This window comes from Macaca nemestrina, chromosome 1 (assembly GCF_043159975.1).
Source record: "Macaca nemestrina isolate mMacNem1 chromosome 1, mMacNem.hap1, whole genome shotgun sequence".
NCBI classification, from domain to species: domain Eukaryota; kingdom Metazoa; phylum Chordata; class Mammalia; order Primates; family Cercopithecidae; genus Macaca; species Macaca nemestrina.
Window position 1 is genome coordinate 101,525,118 of NC_092125.1, and position 27,551 is coordinate 101,552,668.

The window sequence follows — 27,551 nt, forward strand, 5'->3', positions numbered from 1 at the left end:
GAGTGTTGAACTTATTCTTATAAATTTGTGAGTGACTATGCTCATTTTTAATACTAACTAACACTATCTGTCATTTGTAATACAGATATTTTCCCAATTTATGGTTGCTTTATGCCATCTATTGCCTTAAAAACATTTTATTTGTTAATATATCTATATTTTATTTTATAGTTTCTGTATTTCTGCTTTGATTAAAAATACTCAAACCTTCCATGTCTTTAATACATCTGGAGTTTATTTATGGTTATTCTATGAGGCAAAGTTCCAATTAGTTTTTTTCTACATGCATAGGAGGTCCATCCATTAATTATTCTTTGCAGTAATATGAAATGACATCTCATACATAGATTAATTTCCTTATGTATTGAGATCTATGTCTTAGCTTTCTATTCTTTTCCTCTATTCTCCTATTTGTCAACTTCTATTTTATTACCATGATGTTTTGATGACATTGGCTTTGGGTTTTAATATCTATTATGGCAGATTCCCCATCTTTACTATTTGTTGTATGTTGGGGTCATTTTAATACTACTTAGAATTGTATTTAATTTACAAATTTGAAGAGATAATTAATATTTAACTATAGTAAATGTTCTAAACTAAGACTATAGCACGGCTTTTCATAAATTCAGAACATGTTTATTGTCCTTCAGAGGACTCTATACTTTTCTTCATATGGGTCCACAATATTCTTGTGAAAGGTATTCTTAAGTCTTTAAAATTCTTGTTTTTTCAATGGACTATTAATAGACTATTATTTCCCATTTACTTTTCTACTTGGTTATTGTTAACAGGAAAAAAATTGTTTTGATTTTCATATATTCATCTTTTTTACCTGTTGAAATTCCCTTATAAATTCTACTATTTGTTTTTCCAAATAAGGTTGCTTGGGTTTTCCAGGTATATGGTAACATCATCCGTGAAAAGAGCTAAGTGTATCTATTCTTTTTCCATGCGTGGGTGACATGACGGTCCCTCTGCCTTAACAGCCAGCTCTCAGGCCCAATAGAAGGCTGCTTTTGCTGGACTCCCCAAAGGCTGCAAAGTCAGTAGGCTATTTCAACCACCACATTTTTGAACTCTCTCGCTTGGTCTAGGATTATACCACCACCATTACATTAACTGTGTCAGGTTTCTTTTGATCATGGTGGTGAGAAAACCACTTCACTTCTGTTTCTGCTTTACGAGCTTCAGTTCTTTGAAGGTCTATTAGGCAATATGATTTTACACCTACCCAAAACTGTTCCCTATGAGCTAGATTCACATTTTTCAGTTGAAATTTCTCCCGGCCCATGCCCATCTCTTACCAAGAAGCTGATGTTGCTGTAGTAACTGTGTTACTATTATTACTATTGTTGAAATGTAGAGTCTGAAATACAGGCCATATATGTAATTTTCCACTTTCCTTCATTTCTAGTTATTTTTCTGAAACTAACAGAATTTAATCCTCTCAGAAAATTCTAACAAGACTGGTTTTACCTTGTTTTTTTCATCTTCCAACCACCGTATGTCCACTATGGGCTATAGATCATTCTATCGTCATCTTACAGTGTTTACTATAGTCTACAGAAGTTTCAGGAATCAGTTTTAAATTCTAAGTCCATCTCCGGACTTCAAATACATGTCCCCATACAGTCACAGCAATTGTCTCAAAATGCACAGGCTCCAGTGCTGGAGGCTATGATTTATCCAGGAGACAGACATGTTCTGTAAAATAATTCTTAGTAATCCCACACAAATCCCACAGGTAATACATGTGAATCTTACAATATCCAACAATATGTTGGATATCGCTTTATTTTCCATTAGTTAACGTAATTTCCAACTCTGAGCATCATTCGTCCAGTGGTAGAAAACATGTAATTTTAGTTTTTCCTGATTTCTGTCCCCAATCCAGAACTCTAACTCTTATACTCACTGACACTCATTGGTTAAGCCATACTGATTATCCCTGAAATAGACATATCACTTTCTGCACAGCCTTTTAAGACACAGTAGCCTTTCTGAGATTTCTGTGCCACAATTATAAGTATGGGTGTTTTGCTAAGCTACCCATGACCTGTTGTCCAGCAGAACGTCATAGTCATTCTCTCTGCGTTTTTGTCCCCTCCCGGATAGTGCTGCTGGAAATAACACAGAATGACTGGGAAACTATTTCTGTTTTCTATCTTGCCACATTCTTCCCCTGAGGCAAAGAGAAATGTGTAAATATCTTACATAGACAAGGAGGAGAAAAGAGGAAACATGTAAGAAAAGAAATAAATGCATATGTTAAAATGTCAAAATATTATCCAGCTATATAACTTTAGGATTTTTGAAAAGAAGGTGTATTAAAAACTAAATAAAAATGCCCCAAGAAAGCCAAACCAGGCCTGGAACAGTAGCTCATGCATGTACTCCCAACCCTTTGGAAAGCTGAGGCAGGAGGACTGCTCAAGGCCAAAAAAATGAAGACCAGCCTGGGCAATGTAGTGAGACCCCCCATCTCTAAAAAATAAAAATAACTTAGCCAGGAATGGTTGCGTGCTCCTGTAATCCCAGCTATTTAGGAGGCTGAAGCCGAGGGATCTCTTGAGCCCAGGAGTTCGAGGCTGCCATGAGCTATGATTCTGCCACTGTACTCTAGCCTGAGTAACAGAGCAAGACCCTATCTCCAGAAAGAGAAAGAGAGAGAAAGAAAGATATTTTCCTACAACAAAAAACATGTAGAAACTCATCAAAATATATTAAACAAGTGTTTTCAGACATTGAGAAAAACAGAAAGTGAGTGTTGTGATACTGAGTATGGGAAAATAATCCAGGTGAGCCTTTAATGATTCCCTGCCTTTCCACCTAGAGGCAGTTTTCAAATCACATCACAGGGAGTGGGAAGCGAGAAGACATATGTGGCCTGAGAATAGGGTCCAGGCCACAAAGGAAGAAGAACCAGTTTAAGCAACTGCACAGCACAAATAGAATGAGCAAAGTTTGTCTGAGCCAGTCTCAGTTTACACCTGTCATCCTGCTTAATGATTACAAGCACCCTCTCAATTATAGTTACCCTAAGCAACAGAGACCCCAGGGAATGAGAGGAGAGGATACACTAAGAGTGGGGCAGTATCAACTCCAGATTGGATAAAGAAAATGTGGTACATATACACCATGGACTACTAGGCAACCATTAAAAAGACTGAAATCATGTCCTTTGCAGCAACATGGAGACAGCTGGAGGCCATTATCCTAAATGAAATAACATGGGAACAAAAAACTAAGTATCACACGTTCTCACTTATAAGTGGGAGCTAAACATTGAGGACACATGGACATAAATCAGAACAATAGACACTGCGAAGCACAAGAGTCGGGAGGGAGGAAGGGGGGCAAGGGCTGAAAAGCTACCTATTGGGTACTATGCTCACTATCTGGGAGACAGATTCATTTGTGCTCCAAACCTCAGCGTCACACAATATACCTTTGTGACAAAACTAAACATATACCCCTTGAACCTGTAATAAATGTTGAGGCTGGGTGCAGTGGCTAATGCCTGTAATCCCAGTACTATGGGAGGCCGAGGAAGGTGGATCACGAGGTCAGGAGTTTGAGACCAGCCTGGCCAACATGGTGAAACCTCATCTCTACTAAAAATACAAAAATTAGCTGAGTGTGGTGGTGTGTGCCTGTAATCCCAGCTACTTGGGAGGCTGAGGCAGGAGAATCACTTGAACCCAGGAGGTGGAGGTTGCAGTGAGCCGAGATCACGCCACTGAATTCCAGCCTGGGTGACAGAGCAAGACTCCATCTAAATAAATAAATAAACAAACAAACAAATAATTGAAGAAAAAAAAGTGGAGCAGGTACTTCCAAGGATGGTTTTGGCAAAAAAGAACATCCATTCTCAGCTCTTAAAGAAAGAGCTACGCCACAAAGCAAAGTGGGCCAACTCTATGCCATAGACTCATAAGCAAAAGCAAATTCAAGTAGTAGCTTTGGAAAGTTCACAGATTTCTGTGTATAGCTGAGAAGACACATGTATCCTCCTGAGTCCAATCAGGAAATGGAAACTCCACCGTGAGTTAAGCAGAGGAAGTTTAACAGAATTATTAAACATAATAAGAAAACAATTATAATATATAAGAAAATTCAACAAAAAACCCTAGGGTGGAAGGAGAATATCCAAAGAAGAGCAACTCGGAAGTGTGACTCCTCCCCAAGGCTGGGGCGCAGATCTTATTGGAGAAGGCATGGTTCAGTCCCATACCTTGGGTAGCAGAGACATTCACAGGTTTACCCAGGCCAAAGCTGGCCTGAAGTAGCTAGACAAGCTGGAAGAAACTGTCCTGGCTTGAGGCAGGGGCTTGCAGAGGAAGTACTGCTCAGTGGAAACCTCCAGGCAGGGGGCAGATTAAGCACAGGTGATGTGAGGGTCTGCAGATAGAATGATGTACTGGGAGGGGCAGGGACCACAAGCAGTGCCACACAGGATGTCTTCACAGCCCCTTCATTGACCCACCATGCAGCAGCTGGAAGCTGCAGGAGAGCCCCTTCCTCCTGCTGTGTCCCTCCAGGGCCCTGTACTGAAAAAGCTTAACAGTGTGCTGACTTTAAAGGAGAAAGTCATTGTGCTGACTTTAAAGGAACTCTGGTCATTATCACTGTGCCTATTATGAAGAATGAATTTGGAGCAGAGTGGTAATAAATTGACAATCAGCACAACACTCAATAAGAAACAAGATATTCATAAAAAGAGTATTAACATGTTCTAAGATGAATTCTTAGGATTATCTGAGATATTTGGAATTGAGTATTTATTTGAAGGAAGAAAAAATTTCCTGGAGAGATAAGCCTTTATTTTCTAAATAAATTAAAATTGTTTAAAGATGAGTCAGAGCTACCATAAATTCATGCAGAGGCGTTTCCAAAAGGACATCAGTAGAGACTTTAACACACGTGCCCTCAGAATGCAGAAAGGCCAGTGGGTTTGGTTCACAAACTTGACACTGCTGGAGGAACCTAAGCTGAAGAGTGCCACCTGAGGGCGATGTGGTACCAAACACAGCAACAGCCTCCACATCTTTTAAGGCAATACACACTTGAACTCCACAAGTCCAGGAGACAATCAAGACAGACATTATTCTCTCAAGTTTGTCAAAGATCAGATCAGCCATCTGATCTTTGACAAACCTGAGAGAAACAAGAAATGGGGAAAGGATTCCCTATTTAATAAATGGTGCTGGGAAAATTGGCTAGCCATAAGCAGAAAGCTGAAACTGGATCCTTTCCTTACTCCTTATATGAAAATTAATTCAAGATGGATTAGAGACTTAAATGTTAGACCTAATACCATAAAAACCCTAGAGGAAAACCTAGGTAGTACCATTCAGGACATAGGCATGGGCAAGGACTTCATGTCTAAAACACTAAAAGCAACGACAGCAAAAGCCAAAATTGACAAATGGGATCTCATTAAACTAAAGAGCTTCTGCACAGCAAAAGAAACTACCATCAGAGTGAACAGGCAACCTACAGAATGGGAGAAAATTTTTGCAATCTACTCATCTGACAAAGGGCTAATATCCAGAACCTACAAAGAACTCAAACAAATTTACAAGAAAAAAACAAACATCCCCATCAAAAAGTGGGCAAAGGATATGAACAGACATTTCTCAAAAGAAGACATTCATACAGCCAACAGACACATGAAAAAATGCTCATCATCACTGGCCATCAGAGAAATGCAAATCAAAACCACAATGAGATACCATCTCACACCAGTTAGAATGGTGATCATTAAAAAGTCAGGAAACAACAAGTGCTGGAGAGGATGTGGAGAAATAGGGACACTTTTACACTGTTGGTGGGATTGTAAACTAGTTCAACCATTATGGAAAACAGTATGGCGATTCCTCAAGGATCTAGAACTAGATGTACCATATGACCCAGCCATCCCATTACTGGGTATACACCCAAAGGATTATAAATCATGCTGCTATAAAGACACATGCACACGTATGTTTATTGCGGCACTATTCACAATAGCAAAGACTTGGAATCAACCCAAATGTCCATCAGTGGCAGACTGGATTAAGAAAATGTGGCACATATACACCATGGAATACTATGCAGCCATCAAAAAGGATGAGTTTGTGTCCTTTGTAGGGACATGGATGCAGCTGGAAACCATCATTCTTAGCAAACTATCACAAGAACAGAAAACCAAACACCGCATGTTCTCACTCATAGGTGGGAACTGAACAATGAGATCACTTGGACTCGGGAAGGGGGACATCACACACCGGGGCCTATCGTGGGGAGGGGGGAGGGGGGAGGGATTGCATTGGGAGTTATACCTGATGTAAATGACGAGTTGATGGGTGCTGACGAGTTGATGGGTGCAGCACAGCAACATGGCACAAGTATACATATGTAACAAACCTGCACGTTATGCACATGTACCCTAGAACTTAAAGTATAATAATAATAAAATAAAAAAAAAGACACATTATTATCCTCCTTTGGCACAGGAGGAAACTGGTTCAGAGGCTAGAACTCCAGGCCCTTCAGCCAGTGCACTTGCTGGTTCACCTCACTGCCTTTGTTTTTCAAAACCCTGCTTCAAATTCCCCTCCCTCCAGGACGCCTTCCCTGACTGACGCCAGGCCAATCTCCTTTTCACTTAGCATTTTGAGGAAGTTGTTGTATAACACTGCACAATGCCTAAGAACAGTGGTTCTCCAACTTTAGCTAAGCATCAGAATCACCAGGGGGCTTGACTATTGAGCCCGCTCCCAGACCCAGAGTGTCTCATTCAGGGGGTATAGGATGAGGCCCAAAACAATTTACATTTCTAACAAGTTCCCAGGTCCTCCTGAGGCTGCTGGTCAGGTTACTACAATTTGTGAACCATTGATTTAGAAGCTAGCACAAATTTTTTTTTTTTTTTTTGAGATGGGGATCTCCCTTTGTCACCCTCAGAGTGCAGTGGCACAATCATAGCTCACACTAACCTGGAATTCATGGGCTCAAGGGATCCTCCCACCTCAGCCTCCAGAGTAGCTAGGACTACAGGCGCTCACCACCATGACTGGCTAATTTTTTAATTTTTTGTAGAGACAGGATCTCACTATGCTGCCCAGGCTGATTTCAAATGCCTGGCCTTAAGCAATCCTCCAACCTCAGCCTCCCCGAGCACTTGGATTATAGGTATGTCCAAGTGCTTTGGGATATGTTGAAGCTAGCAGAATCTTCTCCCATATCCTAAATTCATATGTGCAAGTGTAGTACAGAGAGTGTGAAATGTCACTTTTCTCAAACAAACACTCTCCAACAGTTAAGTCTCACTTATTTTTTCTGGGTGTTCAGGGACCCTGACTGCCAGGAGATTACCTCCCAGCAAGGCAAACATGATTTTGGTCTCCTTATTTCTTTGGCATCAGAAAGGTCTGCTGTTCCTGTAAGTTTCCTGCTTTGTCCTCTCTAAGATAAGAACACAGCATAGCTGGGTTACCATCACCATCATCGCTGCACCTCATGCTTGCCCAAGTGGTAGCCCTTTCCCTGCACTGTCTCTTTTAATAGCTATAAGTAAAGGAGACTGCTATTGCTGCTATTGTTGTTTTGGGAAGGAAGGGATGCCTTCATGACAATCTTCTTCCAAGGAAAAAAAGGGATGACCATTTGAGATAAATATCCCTACTCAGAGTAATTTTTTTCAACATAATACACATACACTATGATTTCTCTTCATTTATTAATTACACCAAGTAAAAATGTGAGACGCCTCTGTTTCTTATAATCTTTTTTTAAAGAGGAAATGTCCTTCTTCAGTCGTAAATCCAAATTTACAATAGAAACTGTGTCCTCCAACTGCCAATATGACATCCAGGGCAAACTTTTTATAAAAGAGACACAAACTCCTGGGTTTGTCATCAGTCAGCAGGTATGTATTTGGAAGTCCTACATAGTATTTTGTAAAAACTTGAGTCAACCTTTTAAAATCAGGCATGTTCGCACAAAAATCTAGATTTCCAGTTTTCTTGAAAAATGGTTAAAGCCAAACCAGGTCCTGCTGACTTCACACTTGGCAACAAGCAAGTGCAGCTGATGCCTTTGGATAGGACATGTGCGTTCGTTCCAGTTCATTGCAGAGCCCGTCACACACACTCACACCCCAGCTCTTACCTGCTTGTCCCTGGTAGGTCTTCAGACAGAAGTTTGCAGGCATCTGCCCTTCTGATTTCACAGAGCCATTTGGGCTTATAAACTTGTAGTGTAATTTTTTTTTAAAGAATTTAAATTCTTTTAGATAAGTGTTAAAAGGGTGTGATGAAAGCTGCCTTATGACTGTTCTCTACTTTTTCAAGGTATCTCTCCTTTCATCTTCAATTCCCCAGCAGACCAGGGCTGAAGTCCTAGGAACCTGAGGTCCAGAGACCCTGGGTTCCAGAGACACAGATGTGGCAAGGCAAGTCACAGGATGCCCTGATAGGAACTGTGAGAGAATAGAAAGGGAAAGACCATTAAGGAAAAGCGGAGCCAGGAATGAAGGGGAGAGAGGTTGAGGAAAAGGAAAGGGGAGACTTACGTTTGCCTCTTAAACCGGAAGGTAAAGCCTACAATGAGTGCAAGGAGGAACAGCAAGCACGCCAGGACTGCCAAGGCGATCAAGCCCACGGAGGTGTGGCTCCCACCTGCTTTGGAGGAACATAGGCTGTCTCTTAGCACGGGACCCCTCCCTCTCTATATCCGATCCCCTGGTCTAGGCATGTGTGAGGGTACCAGGTGCTTCTTATTTCCTCCTCCATTTAAAACACTGATTTCTATTTCTCATAAGTTTAGATTCCCCATCTTGTTTTCAGTGCCTGGGCATCCCAAATTCAGCCCACTTTGGCATTTGCTAGTGTAGCATGGAGGGAAAGGGCAACAGGTTTGTAGCAAGGCAGACCTGAATCTAAATTCAGCCCATCCACTTTCTATGTAGCTCCGGGCAGTTAACCTATCTCAGCCTCCATTTCCTCATCTATAAAATGAGAAGAACAGTACTTGCTTCAAAGAAAACTGTGAATGATGAGATGAGATACTATAGGCAGATTCATCGGCTCCTACACAGGGATCACTCAACCAACCAAGCTATCTTTGCTAACCTGCCTTCCCAAAGGCCTGGCTCCCTTTCTGCCGAGGAATGAATCCTCCTGGAATTGTTTATTCGCTGCCTACTTCTGGATCCTTGAATTTTGTAGTCTTGTTTCTTCTTGTATACAGAACACTTTATCTCAATCCTTTTTAACTTTCAGGTCTTTATTTCCCTCCTTCCTGTATCTGGAACCCCTCTCTCTATCCCTCTTATTGGGGGCCTCATCTCCTAAACTCTTCTAACCTGGGTGTATCAAGCCACATCCTTCCCCAGTGCCTCCCTCTATGCCTGAGGACTACCTCCTGCCATTTCCAGTGGGGCCCAGCTCTTTCTCACCCCAGTAGAGGACGATGTCCTGGCCCTCTAGACTGCTGTGCTTCACCCGACAGGACAGGCCAGCTGCCTCCCCAGCGGCCACCTCCAGGGTTGCTCGGAGATACCATGTCTCATCAGCATTGGGCAGGATGTCCCCTCGCTGAGTGCCCTGCTGCTCCTGCTCACCCCGCATCCACTTCACCCACACGGGCTTTGGGTAGAATCCTGAGACATGGCACACAAGCTGCAGACGGCCAGGGCCAGGACTGGGGCCACGGGACAGCCAGGCCTTGGGCTTCACTGTATCCAACAAGGGAACGGGGGGGGGGGGGATCTTAAAGTGAAAACTGCATTAGAGTCTCCAGGCCTCATACCAAGCTCATGCCCTGGGCATGTTCACTTCTGGAAATGAAGTCTCTCACAACTTTCAATCCATTTGTCCCACCTTCTTCAGGGTGCCTCTCCTGATACTTTTTCTCCTCTGGTCCCAGCCTCCTATAAATGCCCCTTGTCTGTTTTCCTATAACGCCCTTTGTTTGGAAGTAACATATGTAGCCTATTTCAAACATTGCATTAATTAACATCCCCCCACCAAGTAGGGATCCTACCTGCCTGACACCTTTCACCCCCAGTTGTTCATTAACTGAATTCATGGAACCCAAGAGGTGCTCAGTTGATGTCTGTGAAATGAATAAATACCCTCACCCCTTATCCAGCCCCTCTTGGGCCTTCCTCTTCTTTGAATGCTCAAAGGGATGAGAACCCTGGAATGGAAAAGCCCGTTTGGAGCCCGGAAGTGGAGTGCAGGGAGTAAGGAAGACAGGCTGACCTTGCTTCTCCAGTTCCGACTTCCCTGACTCAAGGAGGCCACTGACAAATTGGGGGCAGGTGTCATTAAGGAGCCACTGCACTGTCTCCTTCGTCCACTTGTCCTGGTTGAGCACTTGGATGGCCAAGTTTACCCAAAGTGGGGCCTCTTGGGCTGGCTCCCAAGAAGTTCCTTGGAAACTCAGGATATCACTTCCTTGAAACGCTACATGGAAGAAGTTATGTGAGGCGTTTCCAGGGTGCACCTCACAGCCAGCAGACACCTGGAGCTCCATGGGATCTGTGGAGAGGAATGGAAAGAGATCAAAGAAGGGTTTGAAAGACTGGGAGAGATGAAAGAGAAGAAATTGATGTGCAGGTTATAATGGGGACCCAGACTTCAGGGAAAGGAGAGTAAGTGACCCGGCGTAGGCAGGAACGAGGGACACTTTGAAGAGTCAAAGACTGGGACATCCCCAGGTAGAAGGAAATCAGAAGAGGGTGGACAGAGCAGAGAATCTCATCAGGTGGTGCCACAGTCTCCCAGTTGAGCTTCTGTGGCCATTCACTCCCCTTAGGTACCGGCCCAGGATCCCTCAGCTCACAGGCTAAGCGCAGCATTTTGGCGAATTCCTTCACGTCCCTGGTGAAGCTGCTTCGATAAACCCGAAATACACGCTGCAGCGCCTCCCACTGCTGGTCGCTGAACGTGCCCTGGGACCACGGCTTCAGAGAGCGGATGGTGTCGGAGTCGTTGCTCCAGCTGTGCGTCTGCAGCTCCCCCAGCCACGCCAAACCATCGGTGCGCGTCCAGTTGCTATTGGCGAAGGACGAGATCTGGAGGCAGCGGAGGGGGAAAAGCCTTTGCGGGACTGGGAGAGAATGAACATTGGAGGCGCGTTGCAAGTGGCCGGGGGAGCAGCCAGCATAAAGAGAAAGAAGAAGGAAAGAAACAAAAGGAGATGAGCTTCAGGAGGGGGGCTGATGCCAGCGAACTCTGTGCCGCGCTGCCTCTCCCCGGAGCCAAGGAGTAGCGAGTTTTCTCTCTGGATCGCGCCAGTGCGTCCCTGGTCTCACCCGTCCCCATCAGGTGGTGCCCTCAGTCCCTGCCAGCTCCCTCTCTCCTCCCTCCCGCGAGCGCACCCAGTCGCCCTCGTTCCACCCACCTTCAGCGCTTCCCCAAGCCTGGAGGAGCGCCCAGAGCAGCAGAAACAGCAGGCACCCCATATCGCCGGGCGTGGCGACCTCGCGGAGTATCGCCGGGCGTGTGGGCCTCCCGGAGTTCCGCCGCGCCCCGCCCTCTGACCTGCGCACTCCTCTCGCCTCCTGTTCTGCTCACGTCCCTTTCCGCTGGGTGCCAGCCAATTCCCAAGCCCGGACCCCGGCAGGCCTCCTGCCTCGGCTTGTCAGCGGTTTGCTGCTTCTGCTGAAGGGTGTCCTCGCCCTTAGCTGTGCAAGCTGCAAAGAGGTCGGGGTCCCAAGAGTCCTGGCGCCGCCGCTCACTTCAGTAGGTTTCACAACTGGCGTGTCTCAATCTCCTGTTTCAACGGAGACTTTGGGTCAAAGTGTGGGACACTTTACAACCATTATTTATGTTTTGGAATCAGGACATAAGGTTGTGTCTGTGTTACAATTCCAACCATGGTAAAAATGCAAAGGGAAAAAAGGAGCAAAGTCCTTGCTTTAGCAGTAGATGTCTCTAGGTGGAAGGACTGTGAGTGATCTTACTTTGCTTTACATCTTTCTGTTTTCCAAAATTTCTCAAGTGCAAGTATCACATTTACAATAAAGTAAAAACATGAAAATTAATTTCCTCAGTTGCACATTGAGAGGACTGGATTAGGTTGGCTACAATTCTTTACAACTGTCATATCCCAGGATTCCTCCACCTCAGTGTTCCCTAGCCTCTCTTTCCCCCTGTCATGGTTCTTGCTCTCCCTTCCCCGGCCTCTGCGTTGTCTTCCCTGACTCCTTTTCGGGGGTGTACCCCCAGACTCTCTTCTTGCTCCTCTCCTCCCTGGCCTCTGTCGGCTTACCTTCTCCTCTGGCTCCTCACTCATTCACTCTCCAAATATGCGCCTCTGTTTTAAAGAATAAGTGTAAGAGGACAGTGTGTACCTGGACAGCCAACTCCCCACTTCTCACACTGAAAATAAGAAAAAGTGACCAAAAATCGTGGTTCCAAGGGCTTAGCTCACCTTGAGGAAAAGACTCCTCTTTGGCAACTCAGAACCTGGGCTGCAGCCTGACACCTCCCTCTCCCTCACTCTTTTTAATCCAATCTATCGCCAACTCATCTCTATTTCACTTCTTTTTAAATACCTCTTGAATAAGTTCCTTTTTCTACATTTCCACTGTCACCATCACCCTAACCTTTTGCCTGATATCCTAAAGTAGCATTCTTGGGGTAGAAAACAAAATCATTAGCACAGCCTGCAACATTATGCGCCCTCTAGCCCTGGTGTCTACCTTTTGACATCACCTCACACTCCAGCATAATTTGCTCTGTGCTTTAGCCTGGCTGTTAGCTTTCAGTTCCCCCACTCTGCAAAACCTCTTCCTGCCTAAACTCTCCGCACAAAGTTCCCTTTGCATGAAAGCTCTTGACCTTCTCCTCACCTCACACCCTCCCAATGCCTAGTTATTTCCACTAAGATATCAGTTCCTAGGTCACTTTCTCAGGGAAGTCTTTCCAGATCGGCCAGACTGTGTGACCCTAGGCAGGAGAAGTAGGGCAGTCCCCACCTCCACTGCTTGTACACTAACTGGCTTTGAGAACCTATCCTCTCAGCACGTAGCAGAGCTTATAATTATAGAAATGACGATATGTCTGTCTCCCTCTGTGTCCTCTTCTCAATCAGCTGGAGAGGTGCCAGAATGCAAGGATCATGTCTTCATAATCTGGTTCCTCCCATTCTGCTAATGTTGATGTTTCCCTTCTCCCATATCCTGTTGCAGCAAGAGTCCTAGAGAAAATAGGCTACTGTACCACACTCTAGGCTGGGATCTTGTGGACAGCCCTAACCCAGCCTATCTAATTATGTGTAATTTGCCCAGAAAAGCTTAAAATAACATAGCAACGTATTCTTATAACAAATAAGGTGTTAAATGATTAAATTTGGATACAAAATTGCCTAAATAATGGATAGGAGGGAAGCTATGAGGATGGAAGTAAAAAAAATAATAATTATAAGAATCAGAGGGCAATATTTTTAACTTTACATTCTTCAAATTTCCAAGCTCCCTTTAAAAACTTGAACAGTTCTGTTTAGTTTATGTGGATCTTAAAATTTTTAAGTGCTAACATTCTTGTGCATTTAAAGACAAGAAGCTGGTTTGTGTGTGTGTGGTTTTTTGTTTTTGTTTGTTTATCAACAAACGCCAGGCAGTATTACCTTCAGAAGTTAGGGCCATCTGGAGTTACACCAATATTTTTTGCCAAAGGTCAGTTGAGTTAGACACTTTTTGGCTATTGAAACTTTCACTGCTTTTTTTCTGGGAAAGAAACCATTGAATTATGAAATGTTTTGCAATATGTTACCTAAACAAAATCTTTTGTAACAAGATTGACTCAGAATACCCTAGCACGAAGAGATGGTGATTTACTCAAAGCCTCAAAATAAGCCCATGGTGGGTACTACATGATCTCACTTATATGTGGACTCCAAAATAGCAAAATTTATGGAAACAGAGTTAGGGTAGTGGTTTCCAGGAGCTGGAGGGAAGGGGCAAATGGGTTAATTTTGGTCGGAGGATTTCAGCCTCTCAATTTTGAGAGGCTAACCAATAGCTTGGACTTTGTCACGATCATAAGGGACTTACTTGGTTTCAGCTCAGAATTCACAATTCACAGTGTCAAATTAGTTGGAATCTTATGTGCTTTCTTCATGTTTTTGTTATCTTAACCATAAGGAGCCCATTTAATATACAAAGGATAGCTGCATATGATAATTTAAGACTCTTGAGAGGATACAATACATCAGGGAAACTTTCATAATAGCTATCAGCAGGATAATACCAACGAACTAAAGAACTCTTCTTAATAGGACTTTCCACAAGCCAAACTGATCAAAATCAAACAATTCAAAGTTCAGTCAATAAAGAAACTTCAACGGTATTCAAGTGCAATTGGTCATAGTCTTTGTTCAGAGCATAATGGTGATCAAGGACCATAGTTTGCTGTAAAATGGCCTGATTTAAAGAGGTATTCATTTTTGTAAGTAGCCTGATAATACAAAGCACAGTAACCTGGAGATCTACTAAAAGAAACATAAGGATTAGAAAACCTTGTAATAGCTTTCTTACCTCTCGGACGTCGGGTCCCAGGAGCAAAACTCCAGCGACTTTGGGCCCCGCCCCCGTGAGGGTGGAGGGCGGCCGATGAGGGCGGTTCTGAAGGGAATGAGACCAATGAGACGAGCCCGGGGCGGGGCGCGGGGCCGGAGGGTGGGGCTGGTGGCAGCCGTGGCAGTCCGAGGTCTGGCTCCGCGCAGTATTTGGCAGTAAGTCAGCAGCGGAATGGCTCTAGCAGTGGCGGCGGCTGCAGAAGTCCAAGCAATCGGGGCCGCAGTGGAGGCTAGAGCTGGAGCCGCGGCGGCGGCGGCACCGCGGAGAGTTTAAGATGGCGGCAGGGGGCGCAGCGGGCCAGAGGGAGGAGCAGCGCTATGGGCTCTCGTGCGGCCGGCTGGGGCAGGATGACATCCCTGTACTGCATGTGAAGCTCACCGAGACGGCGATCCGGGCCATCAACACTTACCAAAGCCACAAGAATTTAATTCTTTTCGACCTTCAATTCAGTTCCAAGGACTCCACGGGCTTGTCAAAATTCCCAAAAAATGATCTCCTCAATGAAGTTCATAACTTTAACTTTTATTCGTCAAATGTGGGCAAAGACAACCCTCAGGGCAGCTTTGAATGCATCCAGCAAACATTCTCCAGCTCTGGAGCCTCCCAGCTCAACTGCCTGGGATTTATATAAGACTAAAATTACAGTGTAAGCAACAAACGACTCGGATCAGATGACACGAGAAAGAATGACCCAGGCAGAGGAGGAATCCCGCAACCGAAGCACAAAAGTTATCAAACTCGGTGTACCATATGTAAGGAAAAGAGTGCCAATTCGGCAAGCACCTCAAGCTGTTTCAGATACAGTTCCTGAGAGGAAACGGTCAACCCCCATGAACCCTGCAAATACAATTCGAGAGACACACAGCAGCAGCAGCGTCTCTCAGAGGCCATACAAGGACAGGGTGATTCACTTACTGGCCCTGAAGGCCTGCAAGAAACCGGAGCCACTTGCTAGACTGCAGAAAGATGGTGTCAATCAAAAAGACAACAACTCCCTGGGAGCAATTCTGCAACAGGTAGCCAATCTGAATCCTAAAGACCTCTCATATACCTTAAAGGATTATGTTTTTAAAGAGCTTCAAAGAGACTGGCCTGGATACAGTGAAATAGACAGACGGTCATTGGAGTCAGTGGTCTCTAGAAAACTAAATCCATCTCAGAATGCTGCAGGCACCAGCCGTTCAGAATCTCCTGTATGTTCTAGTAGAGACGCTGTATCTTCTCCTCAGAAACGGCTTTTGGATTCAGAGTTTAGTGATCCTTAAATGAATAGAAAAGCCCGAATATCTCACCTGATGAACAGAGTACCACCAACACTAAATGATCATTTGAATCCCACCAGTGAAAAATCTGCTGCAGGCCTCCTGCTGCCCCCTGCGGCTGCTGCCATCCCCACCCCTCCACCGCTGCCTTCAACCCATCTGCCCATCTCACATCCTCCTCAGATTGTAAATTCTAACTCCAATTCCCCTAGCACTCCAGAAGGCCGGGGGACCCAAGACCTACCTGTTGACAGTTTGAGTCAAAACGATAATATCTATGAGGATCAGCAAGACAAATATACCTCTAGGACTTCTCTGGAAACCTTACCCCCTGGTTCAGTTCTACTAAAGTGTCCAAAGCCTATGGAAGAAAACCATTCAATGTCTCACAAAAAGTCCAAAAAGAAGTCTAAAAAACATAAGGAAAAGGACCAAATAAAAAAGCACAACATTGAGACTATTGAGGAAAAGGAGGAAGATCTTAAGAGAAAAAAGGAAATTGCCAAGCTAAATAACTCCAGTCCAAATTCCAGTGGAGGAGTTAAAAAGGATTGCACTGCCTCCATGGAAACTTCAGCAACTGAACTCCTAGATTATTTGATAAAATGTATCGCTATCGTCTCCTATGAGCAATGCCAGAATTATAAGGATGACTTCAATGCAGAGTATGATGAGTACAGAGCTTTGCATGCCAGGATGGAGACTGTAGCTAGAAGATTTATCAAACTAGATGCACAAAGAAAGCACCTTTCTCCAGGCTCAAAAGAGTATCAGAATGTTCATGAAGAAGTCTTACAAGAATATCAGAAGATAAAGCAGTCTAGTCCCAATTACCATGAAGAAAAATACAGATGTGAATATCTTCATAACAAGCTGGCTCACATCAAAAAGCTAATAGGTGAATTTGACCAACAGCAAGCAGAGAGTAATGGCCCTAGAACTCTGCTTGGACCAGAAGATGTGAGTAAACTTAAGCTTATTTATTTAAAATTCCAAAGGAGTTGCTCTAAATTCTAAAAAGGTGAAACTTTGGCTGTTCAAAGTTTCAGTATTAGTAAACTTGAGTTACTTTTTCTTTTCCATTTTACTTTGCTTCCCTGCATTTCGAAGCTGCTCTTTCTGGTCCTCCCCACCACTCCACTCCCAAGACTTGTGCTTATTAATAGAAATAATTTTTTAGGTTTTGGGGATCCATTGTCCACATTTCAAGTCAGTTTTTTTTCCCTCAAAAACCTGTGTTTGTTATTAGAAATGATTTTTTAGATATTGGGGATCCAGTGTCCAAACTTAAAAGTTGTGTGTGTTTAAAAAACAACAGTAATGTGCAAGGTGAAATGCTTTTGGATAAACATAAGCCTATTTTCTGACCTTTCTTAATGCAAACTCTTTGCCTTAAATGGTAGAATATTTAAAATTTGCACAAAATTTAAAAAATAAACATTATCTTGGAGGGTTACAAAATAGAAAGGTTTATGTGTACAGATTCACATACACACATGTATATACAGGCTGACTTGATCTAGAACGTTAAATCCGCCCTGCATGTTAACCCCCATTGCAATGGTTGCCTTAAGGTGTTTGCTAGTCCTGTATGTAGTGTGGTTAATCATCAGCTACACTGCTTCCCACTTGATTAGAGCAATGGGAAGCATATTGTGGCCTACCAGCATCTGGAAGTGTGTGCTTGATCTGTATGTGTACAGAGGTGGTGTGGATGTGAGCGTGCATAAAGGAAAAAAAGCTGCTACTCCTAGTAGGCCAAACGCTCAGGTTAAACAACTGATGAGTGTTACTGTAGGGTGTTTTTGTTTTGTTTTGTTTTTTCTATCAAATTGCAACTTTTGTTGTGGAAGACAAAAGCATTTCCATTTCAACAAGTTTGTCAGCTTTATTAATGTTGGGCAAAAATTGATATGACATGAAAATGAAACAGATCTATAGTTTTGGGACAAAATTATAAAATTAAATGTATAGGTAACCCATTTATGTACTGCTATAAAGTATTTTTTGAAGAGAGATATGCAGAGAAGCTATTACCTACATAAGATGTACATTTAAAGATTTTTTTTTCATCCTGGTGCCAGGAATATAAAAAACAGTGGATATATTTAACCATAACATACTGTGATTCATCAAACAGCACAAACTTTCATTTCATGGAGTTTATCTGTTGACATTGATTTAAACTGTCACTTGTTTTATCATGTGGGAACATAAGTTATGTGGTCAAAAATATAAGGATTTTGAACTAATGTTGATTCAAGTTGTATTGTCTTACTGTATTGTCTTTTCAAAGTGCTGCCAGTTGAAAAGGGAAGCATTATGTTTACAAATCTCTTTTGAAATTTTTGCCAAACTTTTGATAGTGTCTTTAATAAAGATGTTTGTCTGCAGCATCCAGAAAAATAAATAAATTTGTTGTGGAAAAAAAAGAAAAAGAAAACCTTGTAATAGCCAAGTTTGCCATCCACTATGCAGGATGCCTGCAAACCAATTGTTAGCTGCTCCTGTATACACATTATGTGTCTTTCCCCTAAAAAAAAAAAAAAAAAAAAAAAATTCCTTAATGTATTTGGTGGCAGCATCTAGAAAAACAGCAATATTAGCTACCTTTTTAAGTAAGTGTCAGCAGTAAAATCAGAGAAAAGATAAGTGCAACATTCAGTTTTGTTCAGCACCACATACAACGCCCAATAGGGGCAAAAAGGAGATCTAAGGCTATAAGATGTTTCATTAAGTGTTTTAGAAAGTGTCTTTGGGCCGAGCGCGGTGGCTCAAGCCTGTAATCCCAGCACTTTGGGAGGCCGAGACGGGTGGATCATGAGGTCAGGAGATCGAGACCATCCTGGCTAACACAGTGAAACCCCGTCTCTACTAAAAAATACAAAAAAAACTAGCCGGGTGAGGTGGCGGGCGCCTGTAGTCCCAGCTACTCGGGAGGCTGAGGCAGGAGAATGGCGTGGACCCGGGAGGCGGAGCTTGCAGTGAGCTGAGATCCGGCCACTGCACTCCAGCCTGGGAGACAGAGCGAGACTCCGTTTCAAAAAAAAAAAAAAAAAAAAAAAAGTGTCTTTGACCCTGGAGGTCTCATTGGCTCCAAATTCAAGACTTTTCCCCAATTTAAACAGATTGGTTTCAAACTGCATACAACTAGTACCCCACTGCTGCCAACAGTGACCCACCAAAAACTTGATTGGAACCTTTTCCCAATAGAAAATAACTGATCTTCATCTGTTTTGAGGTTGGTTCTAATTTCAGTTATTGACCTCTTTGGCCTGTGAGTACCCTGGGAAATTTCAGGCAGAGCTTTTTGGAAGGCAGGAGTGGGCAAGACCAAACAGAAAGATCCAAACCAACAAGGAGGCACAACAGAGTACACAAATTCTCCACAGACCCAATATAGGATCTCAGGGACTGAAAATGAGGTGAAAAATACCTACTGGTGTTTGAGCAGAGGTCAAGTTATTAATAAATTTATCTGCCCATAAGTCAGCGTAGCTCCTGAACAAGGTCCAGTCGGAAACTAACCTTTCTGTGGTCCTTTCATAGCATACTATAAGAGTGCATAACCACATTTAGTGGAAAGACACCTCACTACATTTAATCTAGCAACATCACATAAGCAATTACTCTTACCCACATAGGTAGTCCCCAGGTCTTGAGTTTGCAATACCTGGAGGCACAATATCCCTTCTGCAGGCATCACTTGGATAGATTTCATATACTTGGTAGTGATTAGGTTAATTATTGGAAAGGTTGTGGTATTGTTTCCATTGAAGGCAAGAAGCCAAATAGCAGTGATGCTAGAATATCAGGGATAGCTTTCCATTCTTCCTTTGAGATTTCAGGTGGACTGTCATTGGGAAAACAAAGAGGCATTGGCATTAATGGAATTGTTTAATCATTTGGGAACATTAGTCTATAGGCCCCAAAATTGCTCTGGTTTCTTGCTAGAACATAAGCCTTCACTAAAGCCATTCATAGATTATGGTCCCACGGATTTTCCTGTAAGAAAAAAGAAGAGATTAGAATGACAAGAAACACAGTAAAAAAGACAAGACTTTTGTGATACCAGAGAAGTCTTGATCATCAATCTCGGGAAAGCTGTCCACATCTAGAATGCCATCTGCTTATGGCCAAATCTTCTGTAGTCAGCTTCCCCTTAAAATCTCTAATAGGTGTAGTTTCAGGAGTCTCGAGGGCCCATTTTGAGTTAAGAGATGTAGATCCAAGGCTTAAGGCCCTGAAGTTTGCTGCAGAAAACTTGGTATTGTCCCCTTCCACTAGAGTTCAAGAGCCGTCTTTCCCAGGTGTCACTTCCAAAAGACCCATTTTCTGAGTTTTAAACGGTGAAAGATCTGATTATCATCATTTGATGGGCCACAACAGGCTTCTTTAAGCTGGTGAAAATATGCTTTGGGATAATGCATTAAAGCCTGGCACTACTGAGCCATGTCAGAGTTTATAAGAGGGGCCAATACCTGAGTTTCCATTATTAAAGGCATAGGTATTTCAGTAACTATTCCATAAGAGGTCAATGTATGTTTTCCAGTGGTAGTGGATCTAATTGCCATCAACTGGTAACACCTTTGAATAAAGTAATTCAATCAATTCAGTTAGCCGTACCTAATACCATTGTGTTTGAAATATCTGATTTGACTGACTTATAATTTGATCAGTAAAGTGGATTCCTCTGTTGCTGGATATTTTTCCAGGGATGCCCCATAAAGGGAACACATTTTCTAATAATTTCTTTTTTTCTTTCTTTTTCTTTGGTTTTTAGACATGGGGGTTTGGTTCTGCTGCCCAGGCTTGAGTGTAGTGGCACAATCATAGCTCATTGCTGCACTGAACTCCTGGGCTCAGGCTCAGGCAAACTCCCACCTCAGTCACCACAGTAGCTGGGACTGCAGGTCATGCTACCATGCCTGACTAATTTTTTTGTTGTTGTTCTTGTAGAGATGAGATCTCAGTATGTTGTTTTAAACTAGAATGGTTTGTTGTTCTAAAATGAGAAGAGTAAAAGTATAGGATAAAAAGTGAATGAATGAAAAAGTTGTAGGTTTGTGAAAGATGAATCTTGTGAAAGGAATTTTATGTGTGATCAAGCTGGCGAAGATTAGAAGAGAATTAGTTATATTTTTGCTCAGGCTGCAAGCTGATCTTGAACTCCTGGCCTCAAGTAATCTTCCTGCTTCAGCCTCCCAAAGTGCTGGGATTATGGGTATGAGCTAACATGCCCAGTTAAGTTATTACTTCTTAACTATCATCATAGCATCAGCTTTTCTACATGGGAAAGCTTTTATACAATCAGAAAACATGCAAAGTATTACAAGAACATTATGACACCTCATTGAGGGTGGAAATTGAAATTCACAGTCTATCTGTGAAAGTTCAAGTGATCACGCAAATGGTAAAAATACACCACCTAAAGTTTGATTGTCTTATCAGAATTATGGGTTTGACAAGCCAAACATTTAGCACTTTTAGAAGAGTCACCCCACCAATATTTTTTCACAATTTGGATCCTTTTATCTCTTCCATGATAAGTCGTGGAGTGCAGAGCTTTTGATAATGAAAGCTTTAAGAACTCAGGAAGAAGCAGGTAGCCATCCAGGCTCTCCAAGAGTCTATGCTTACCATTGGATTTACATCCTCTTAAATGTCAATTTTGTTTCTCCAATTCAGGTGCATAGCATTGTTTGTTAAATATGTTATCATAGGTAATTTGACTTAACTCAGTCTTATGGGAGTTCATTCAAATTGTATATCTTAATAATTTCAGTACTGGCTTAGTAGGAAAATCTGCCAGGTCATTTCCTTGGTATTTAATTAATTCTTGTTCTGCCTGATGTTGGGTTAGGAGTTTTGTGAACCAGTCACTTATTCCACTAAAGTTCTGGGAGTTCTTGCCTGGTCCAATGGTATGATCTTGAAATTATCAGAAACCTGTACTTGTTAGAGTATTTTTCATTAATCTCCCTGAAGATGAAACACTTCAGGCTTATAGTTACTCAGGAAAGTATCAGAGTAAACAATTAACCACCTGTGAATGACAAGACCTGAAATGGCCATGGTTAAAGATATGATGACAGTTTATTACAATAATGATTCAATTGACAAAGTGTTTTGGTTATTTCTGTTGCATAAAACATTTTAAGATAATAACTAGAATTATAACTGTTGGAGTTATACTGGGACTGTTAGATTTCTATAAACTTTATACAGTTTCTGAAACACATCATAACTTATCTATGCAAATAGGGCTCAAAGAAAATTTGGCATTACTTTTATTATTTGACAATGCTGCCCATGTACTTGAATACGTCAAATAAGCCCAGTTATTTTAGTATCTCTCTTTTTATCAGGAGAGGTATTCCTTTGAAAAGTTCCAAAAGTTCATCTTGAAAATAACAAAGTTTATTTGAGGTCCAGAAAAAGACTTAATTTAGAATTTGATTTTAGTTTATCAAAAATATCAAATAGTTAAAATATTTGATCAAAATAGGATCACAGGTCACTGTGAACAATTCATTTATTTAACAAAGGTAATATTAAAAGACTTCAAAGACAAATATAGGAAGTTAATAGTTATAGAAAAACCTGAGCTCTTTTAGTAGAGAAGGCTCAGTGTTCTTAAGTAATCAAAAACCTGAAAAGGACAACATAAAGCAAAGGAAATTATCTTGGTAAAACATGGAATCTTTGTTTTTTGGGCCAATTACCCAAAAGGTAAAGAAAGACCTTTCCCAATTTCCTATTTAGAGCAGATAAATACTCCAAAAACGATGTGTTGTTTTTACAGGATGACCAAGTTCTAGTTTTGCATCAACGTATTTTTATATTAATGCTCAATTTTTAGAAAAACATATAAATAATTCCATTCACATAAACATATAGACAGAAAAAGACCTTAGAGTTTTTATTCAAAAATTTTAGCCATGTGCCATGGACAATAATGCAAGCTCACTAATTTATTAAAGAGTATCTGTGCTCAAGTTGTTTTTCTAGTCCATAGAACAAGATTTCCAGCACAGATGGCTAAAGCTTTTGACTAATAATTATTAAAAAGACTTTTAAGATTTGTTTTCATTTGGCCGAGTGCGGTGGCTGAAGCCTGTAATCCCAACACTTTGGGAGTCCGAGACGGGCGGATCACGAGGTCAGGAGATCGAGACCATCCTGGCTAACACGGTGAAACCCCCGTCTCTACTAAAAAAAAAAATTACAAAAAAACTAGCCGGGTGAGGTGGCGGGCGCCTGTAGTCCCAGCTACTCAGGAGGCTGAGACAGGAGAATGGCATAAACCCGGGAGGCGGAACTTGCAGTGAGCCGAGATCTGGCCACTACACCACTCCAGCCTGGGTGTCAGAGTGAGACTCCGTCTCAAATAAATAAATAAATGATTTGTTTTCATTTGCCTTTTGTAAGGAACCTTTTAAAGAGGCAGACTTTGATTTAATTTAAATGTTTAGATACTTATACGTACCAATTAGAGAATGTATCACCTTTCCTTTTTGGCATTCTGGATCCCTTCTTTTCTAATGCACCTCATAAGTGAATATTTTTAACTAGTTTAAAACTTCCACATTGTGGTGACTGTAATTCTAAGTTGTTCTTAGTAAAGTTAACCAGCTTTTCCAAAAATGCACAGGTTCTGGGCTCATAATTTTTGTACAAAAGATTAGCTATTGTCCCAGAAAATGGAGTCCTAGTCTTCTTAGATTTGGAAGAACTCATTTCAAAAGGTACTTACCCAAGGTCTCTAACTGGAACCAATCCAGTTAGTTATCAGATACAGTCTGATCTTGGATCCAGTTCAGTAAAAATTCCTCAAATAAAGTTGAAGAGCACACAACACAATTCCATGGAGGTTGAATCTGGGAAAGAACTTACCCAGATCCCAGTTGCTATGAGAGATCAATGGGCACATTGAACGCTAGCAAGTACCTTTACTTGGTAACTCAGTGCTCCTGTGGGTTACTAGAGTTCAACTTCAGATCCCACTTCTTACAGCAATCTATTAAAAGAAAAACTTTAGACAAATTAAATTTAGCAGAGTTTATTTGAGCAAGGAAATGATTCATGAATTGGGCAGCACCCTGAACCAGTGAAGATTGAGAGAGCTCCAACCAGCAACATTGACAGGCATATTTATAGAAAGTAAAAGGAAATTACATACATAAATAGCCTGATTGGTTACAGCTCTGCGTTTGCCTTATTTTGACATGTTTGAACAGTTTGCAGCCTATAATTGGCTGCTATGATTGGCTGAGGCTTGGTTACTTGTTTGCTTGTTTGGGGTTTTTTTGTTTGTTTGTTTTTTCTGAGACGGAGTCTTGATCTGCCACCCAAGCTGGAGTGCAGTGCCACAACCTCAGCTCACTGCAACCTCCTCCCTCTCCCAGGTTCAAGCAATTCTCCTGCTTCAGCCTCCCAAGTAGCTGGGACTACAAGCATGTACCACCATGCCTGGCTAACTTTTTTTTGTATTCTTTTAGTAGAGATGGGGTTTCACCATATTGTCTAGGATGGTCTAGAACTCCTGACCACAGGTGATCCACTCGCCTCAGCCTCCCAAAGTCCTGGAATAACAGGCATGAGCCACCACACCCTGCTGGTTACCTGTCATAAGAATATACTCTTAAGTTATGTTGCAGTTTGTTTACATATTAAGTTAGGTTATACTTCACTACATACAGAGGCAGCTTTAGGTCAAATTTAATTTAACACAATGTATACATATATCAAAATACCAAATTCTATGCCTTAAACATATACAATTTGTATATGTTAACGGTATCTCAATAAAGCTGTTTAAAAAAGTGGTATCTCAATAAAGCTGTTCAAAAAAAAAAAAAAAGCCCAGGGTGGGAACAAAGTCAATCCACTGTACTTTCTGCTTTTCCCGGGGACTGGCTGTGATCTATGCCCACAGACTAATCACTTCCTTCACTTTTAAAGTAGTTTCAGTTTCCAAAGACGTTTCACATATACCATTTTGTTTAATCCCCACAGCAACTATGAGAGTTGGGATTACTATTCTTAATTTGTAAATGAGGAAACTAAATCAAAGAGAAACTGAATCAAACTAAATCTAACTAAATCCAAAGCAGCACACAGTTAATGATTTGGGGATGGAACTGGAATTTTGATCTTTTAACTCCTGGCCCAGCATATTTTATTTCTCATAGCTGCATTCTGAGGTTGCACCTTCCCCTCTGAGGAGGTGTTTAAGTGATATGACTGGTGTGGTTTCTTTCTTTTGGTATTCTATAATCCTGGGCCATCACAACTGGAGGAGAGCATAAGAATTTCTTGGATGGGAAGAAGACAGAACTAGAATCAAAGAATTACAAATGATTTAAGTAAAAATAGCTACAGATGCAATTTGTCATTGAATATTTAAGGTATAAGAAGCCCAAGTAATAGGAGGGCAGTGTATTACTTTTTTTCATTTTATTAGTGAGAGGAATAATGGGTGCCACCTGCTTACTCCTTATTAGCTGTCTGGCATCAAAGTCTCCTGTCTCTCTAGATTGTATTCTGATTGGTTCTGATTGCCATATGTTGATTTGCTTAGTTCTCTTTTAACAACCAGAATTACATTTTTATTCTTTTTTTACTCCTAGCCATACTGTTCAGTTGGCTGGCTTGATTTAAGTTTCTAAAATAAAACTTTCCCATTGGTCTCCAAACTACTTTTTGTTTGCTCTCACTGATTTATGTGAATTATACACACATATCACTATCTGAAATTAAGCGGCTCATTTATGTCATGAGTTTATTTACTGATCTCTTGCCTCTGGTCTTACTTAATACTCTGTCCCCAGTGCCTACTACACTGGTTAGAACATTATAGATAGTCAGCTGGGTATGGTGCCTCATGCCTATAATCCCAGCACTTTGGGAGGCTGAGGTGGGCGGATCACGAGGTCAGGAGATTGAGACCATCCTGGCTAACACGGTGAAACGCTGTCTCTACTACAAATACAAAAAAATTGCTGGGCATGGTGGCGGGTGCCTGTAGTCCCAGCTACTCGGGAGGCTGAGGCAGGAGAATGGCGTGAACCCAGGAGGTGGAGCGTGCAGTGAGCCAAGATCCATCCAGCCACTGCACTCCAGCCTGGGTGACAGAGCGAGACTCCGTCTCAAAAAAAAAAAAAAAAAAAAAAAAAAAGACTCTACAAGAAATTTTCTTGGTTTTATTCACTGCGGTCTTCAGCACCTAAAATAGTTCCTGGGAGAATTTAGGCACTCAATAAATATTTTTGAGATGAAAGAAGTAGGATAGAGTGAGGGAAAGCACAGCTTCAGACCTGAAGAAACAGGAAACTTCCTTTCCTGGGAGAATCAAATCTAAAACATATAGACAGTGAGTACAAGCATGTTTGTAGGGGGAGGATATGTAGAGAATGTTTCTGCATATAGACACAGTATTCGGGGTAACATAACAATATCAAAAGCATAGCAAGCATTGCTGGATAAAATAGAAGCCTAGGGAGCTATGAACACTGTAGATATACTCTTTACATGTTCAACAGGTAACCAAAGAAGAAATGTGCCCTATAGGCTAAGGTCATATAGCAGAGTCAGAGAATCTAAAATTGGATCCAAAGGGTCTCACACCACTTCTGTAGACCCACAGTGGATAGAGACCTACCATACACCATAAATTGAAGTAGAAACTATATATATCAAAAAGCAATCTAGTCTAGATTTGACCTAGCAATTTCACACCTCTGATTTTATTTATTTGGGTATTTTCTTTTTCTCATAGTTAGTCTAGCTAAAGTTTTGCCAATTTTTTTTAACATTTTAAAAGAAACAATTTTTCATTTCATTGATTTTTTTGTACTATTTTTAGTCTCAATTTCATCTATTTCTGCTCTGATTATTAGTATTTCTTTCCTTCTACTAATTTTGACTTTGGTTTGTTCTTGCTTTTCTAGTTCTCTAAGGTGCATCATTAGATTGTTTATTTGAAGTCTGACCTAGCAATTCCACTCCTGAGTACATACATAAATGCATGTCTATGTGTGTCAGGAGATATGCATAAGAATGTTCATAACTACCTTGTTTGTAATGACCCCAGCCAAAAATGTTTTCATATATTAACCCAAGAGTAGTTGTACTTTTTAGAATTAAACCTCAGTATTTTCTTTAGTTTTGTGATTTTCTCATTGTTTTAATGGTTGCTTCACCATCTTATCCTCTACATCTCTTTAGCTTCACTGTGTAATTTCCTTCTGTTTATCTCTGCTATGGCTTGGCCCCACCAAAACTCATGTTGAGACTTGGTCCCCAATGTGTCAGTGTTGTGACGTAGCACCTTTAAGACATGATTTTAGAATTATAAAATCATTAAGATGGATTCATGTCTTTCTGATGAGACTAGGTTAGTTTTCATGGAAATCGATGAGTTCCTGCAAGAGGAGGTTCATATAAAGCAAGGTTGCCAATCATATTTTGCCCATTTTTGTACATGCCCAGTTCCCCTTCCATTTCTCTACCATATTTCGACCTAGCACAAAGCACTCACCAGAAGCTCAAATGCAGCCACCCAATCTTGAACTTCCCAGACTGTAGAACAGTGAGCTAAATAAACCTCTTTTCTATATAAATTAGACAGTCTCAAGCATTCTGTCATAGCAACAAAAAATGGACTAGGATAATCACTCAATGCATTTCTGAGTAGTTTCTTCAGAGCT

General features: G+C 41.6%; 1 protein-coding gene and 1 pseudogene across 7 annotated transcripts; one reads left to right on the forward strand and one right to left on the reverse strand.

Moving 5' to 3' along the window:
• Positions 1–7,707: 7,707 nt before the first annotated feature.
• On the reverse strand, positions 7,708–14,681 carry LOC105498102 (CD1d molecule). Of its 7 annotated transcripts, none has more exons than XM_011769955.2 (7): positions 14,537–14,681; positions 11,398–11,769; positions 10,837–11,103; positions 10,254–10,532; positions 9,446–9,724; positions 8,561–8,666; positions 7,708–8,467 (listed from the first exon to the last, which is right to left on the reverse strand). In XM_011769955.2, the coding sequence occupies exons 2-7, from the start codon at positions 11,456–11,458 to the stop codon at positions 8,446–8,448; spliced, it is 1,014 nt and encodes a 337-aa protein (XP_011768257.1). In that variant the 5' UTR covers positions 11,459–11,769; positions 14,537–14,681; the 3' UTR covers positions 7,708–8,445. The 7 variants fall into 7 exon arrangements, with proteins under 7 accessions (XP_011768257.1, XP_011768255.1, XP_070939152.1 ...); XM_011769953.2 differs by having other exon boundaries at positions 8,561–8,669; XM_071083051.1 differs by having other exon boundaries at positions 10,837–11,068; positions 14,537–14,680.
• A 61-nt stretch (positions 14,682–14,742) lies between these two features.
• LOC105498104 (RNA polymerase II elongation factor ELL2-like) overlaps positions 14,743–27,551 on the forward strand; it is a 45,445-nt pseudogene continuing 32,636 nt past the window's right edge.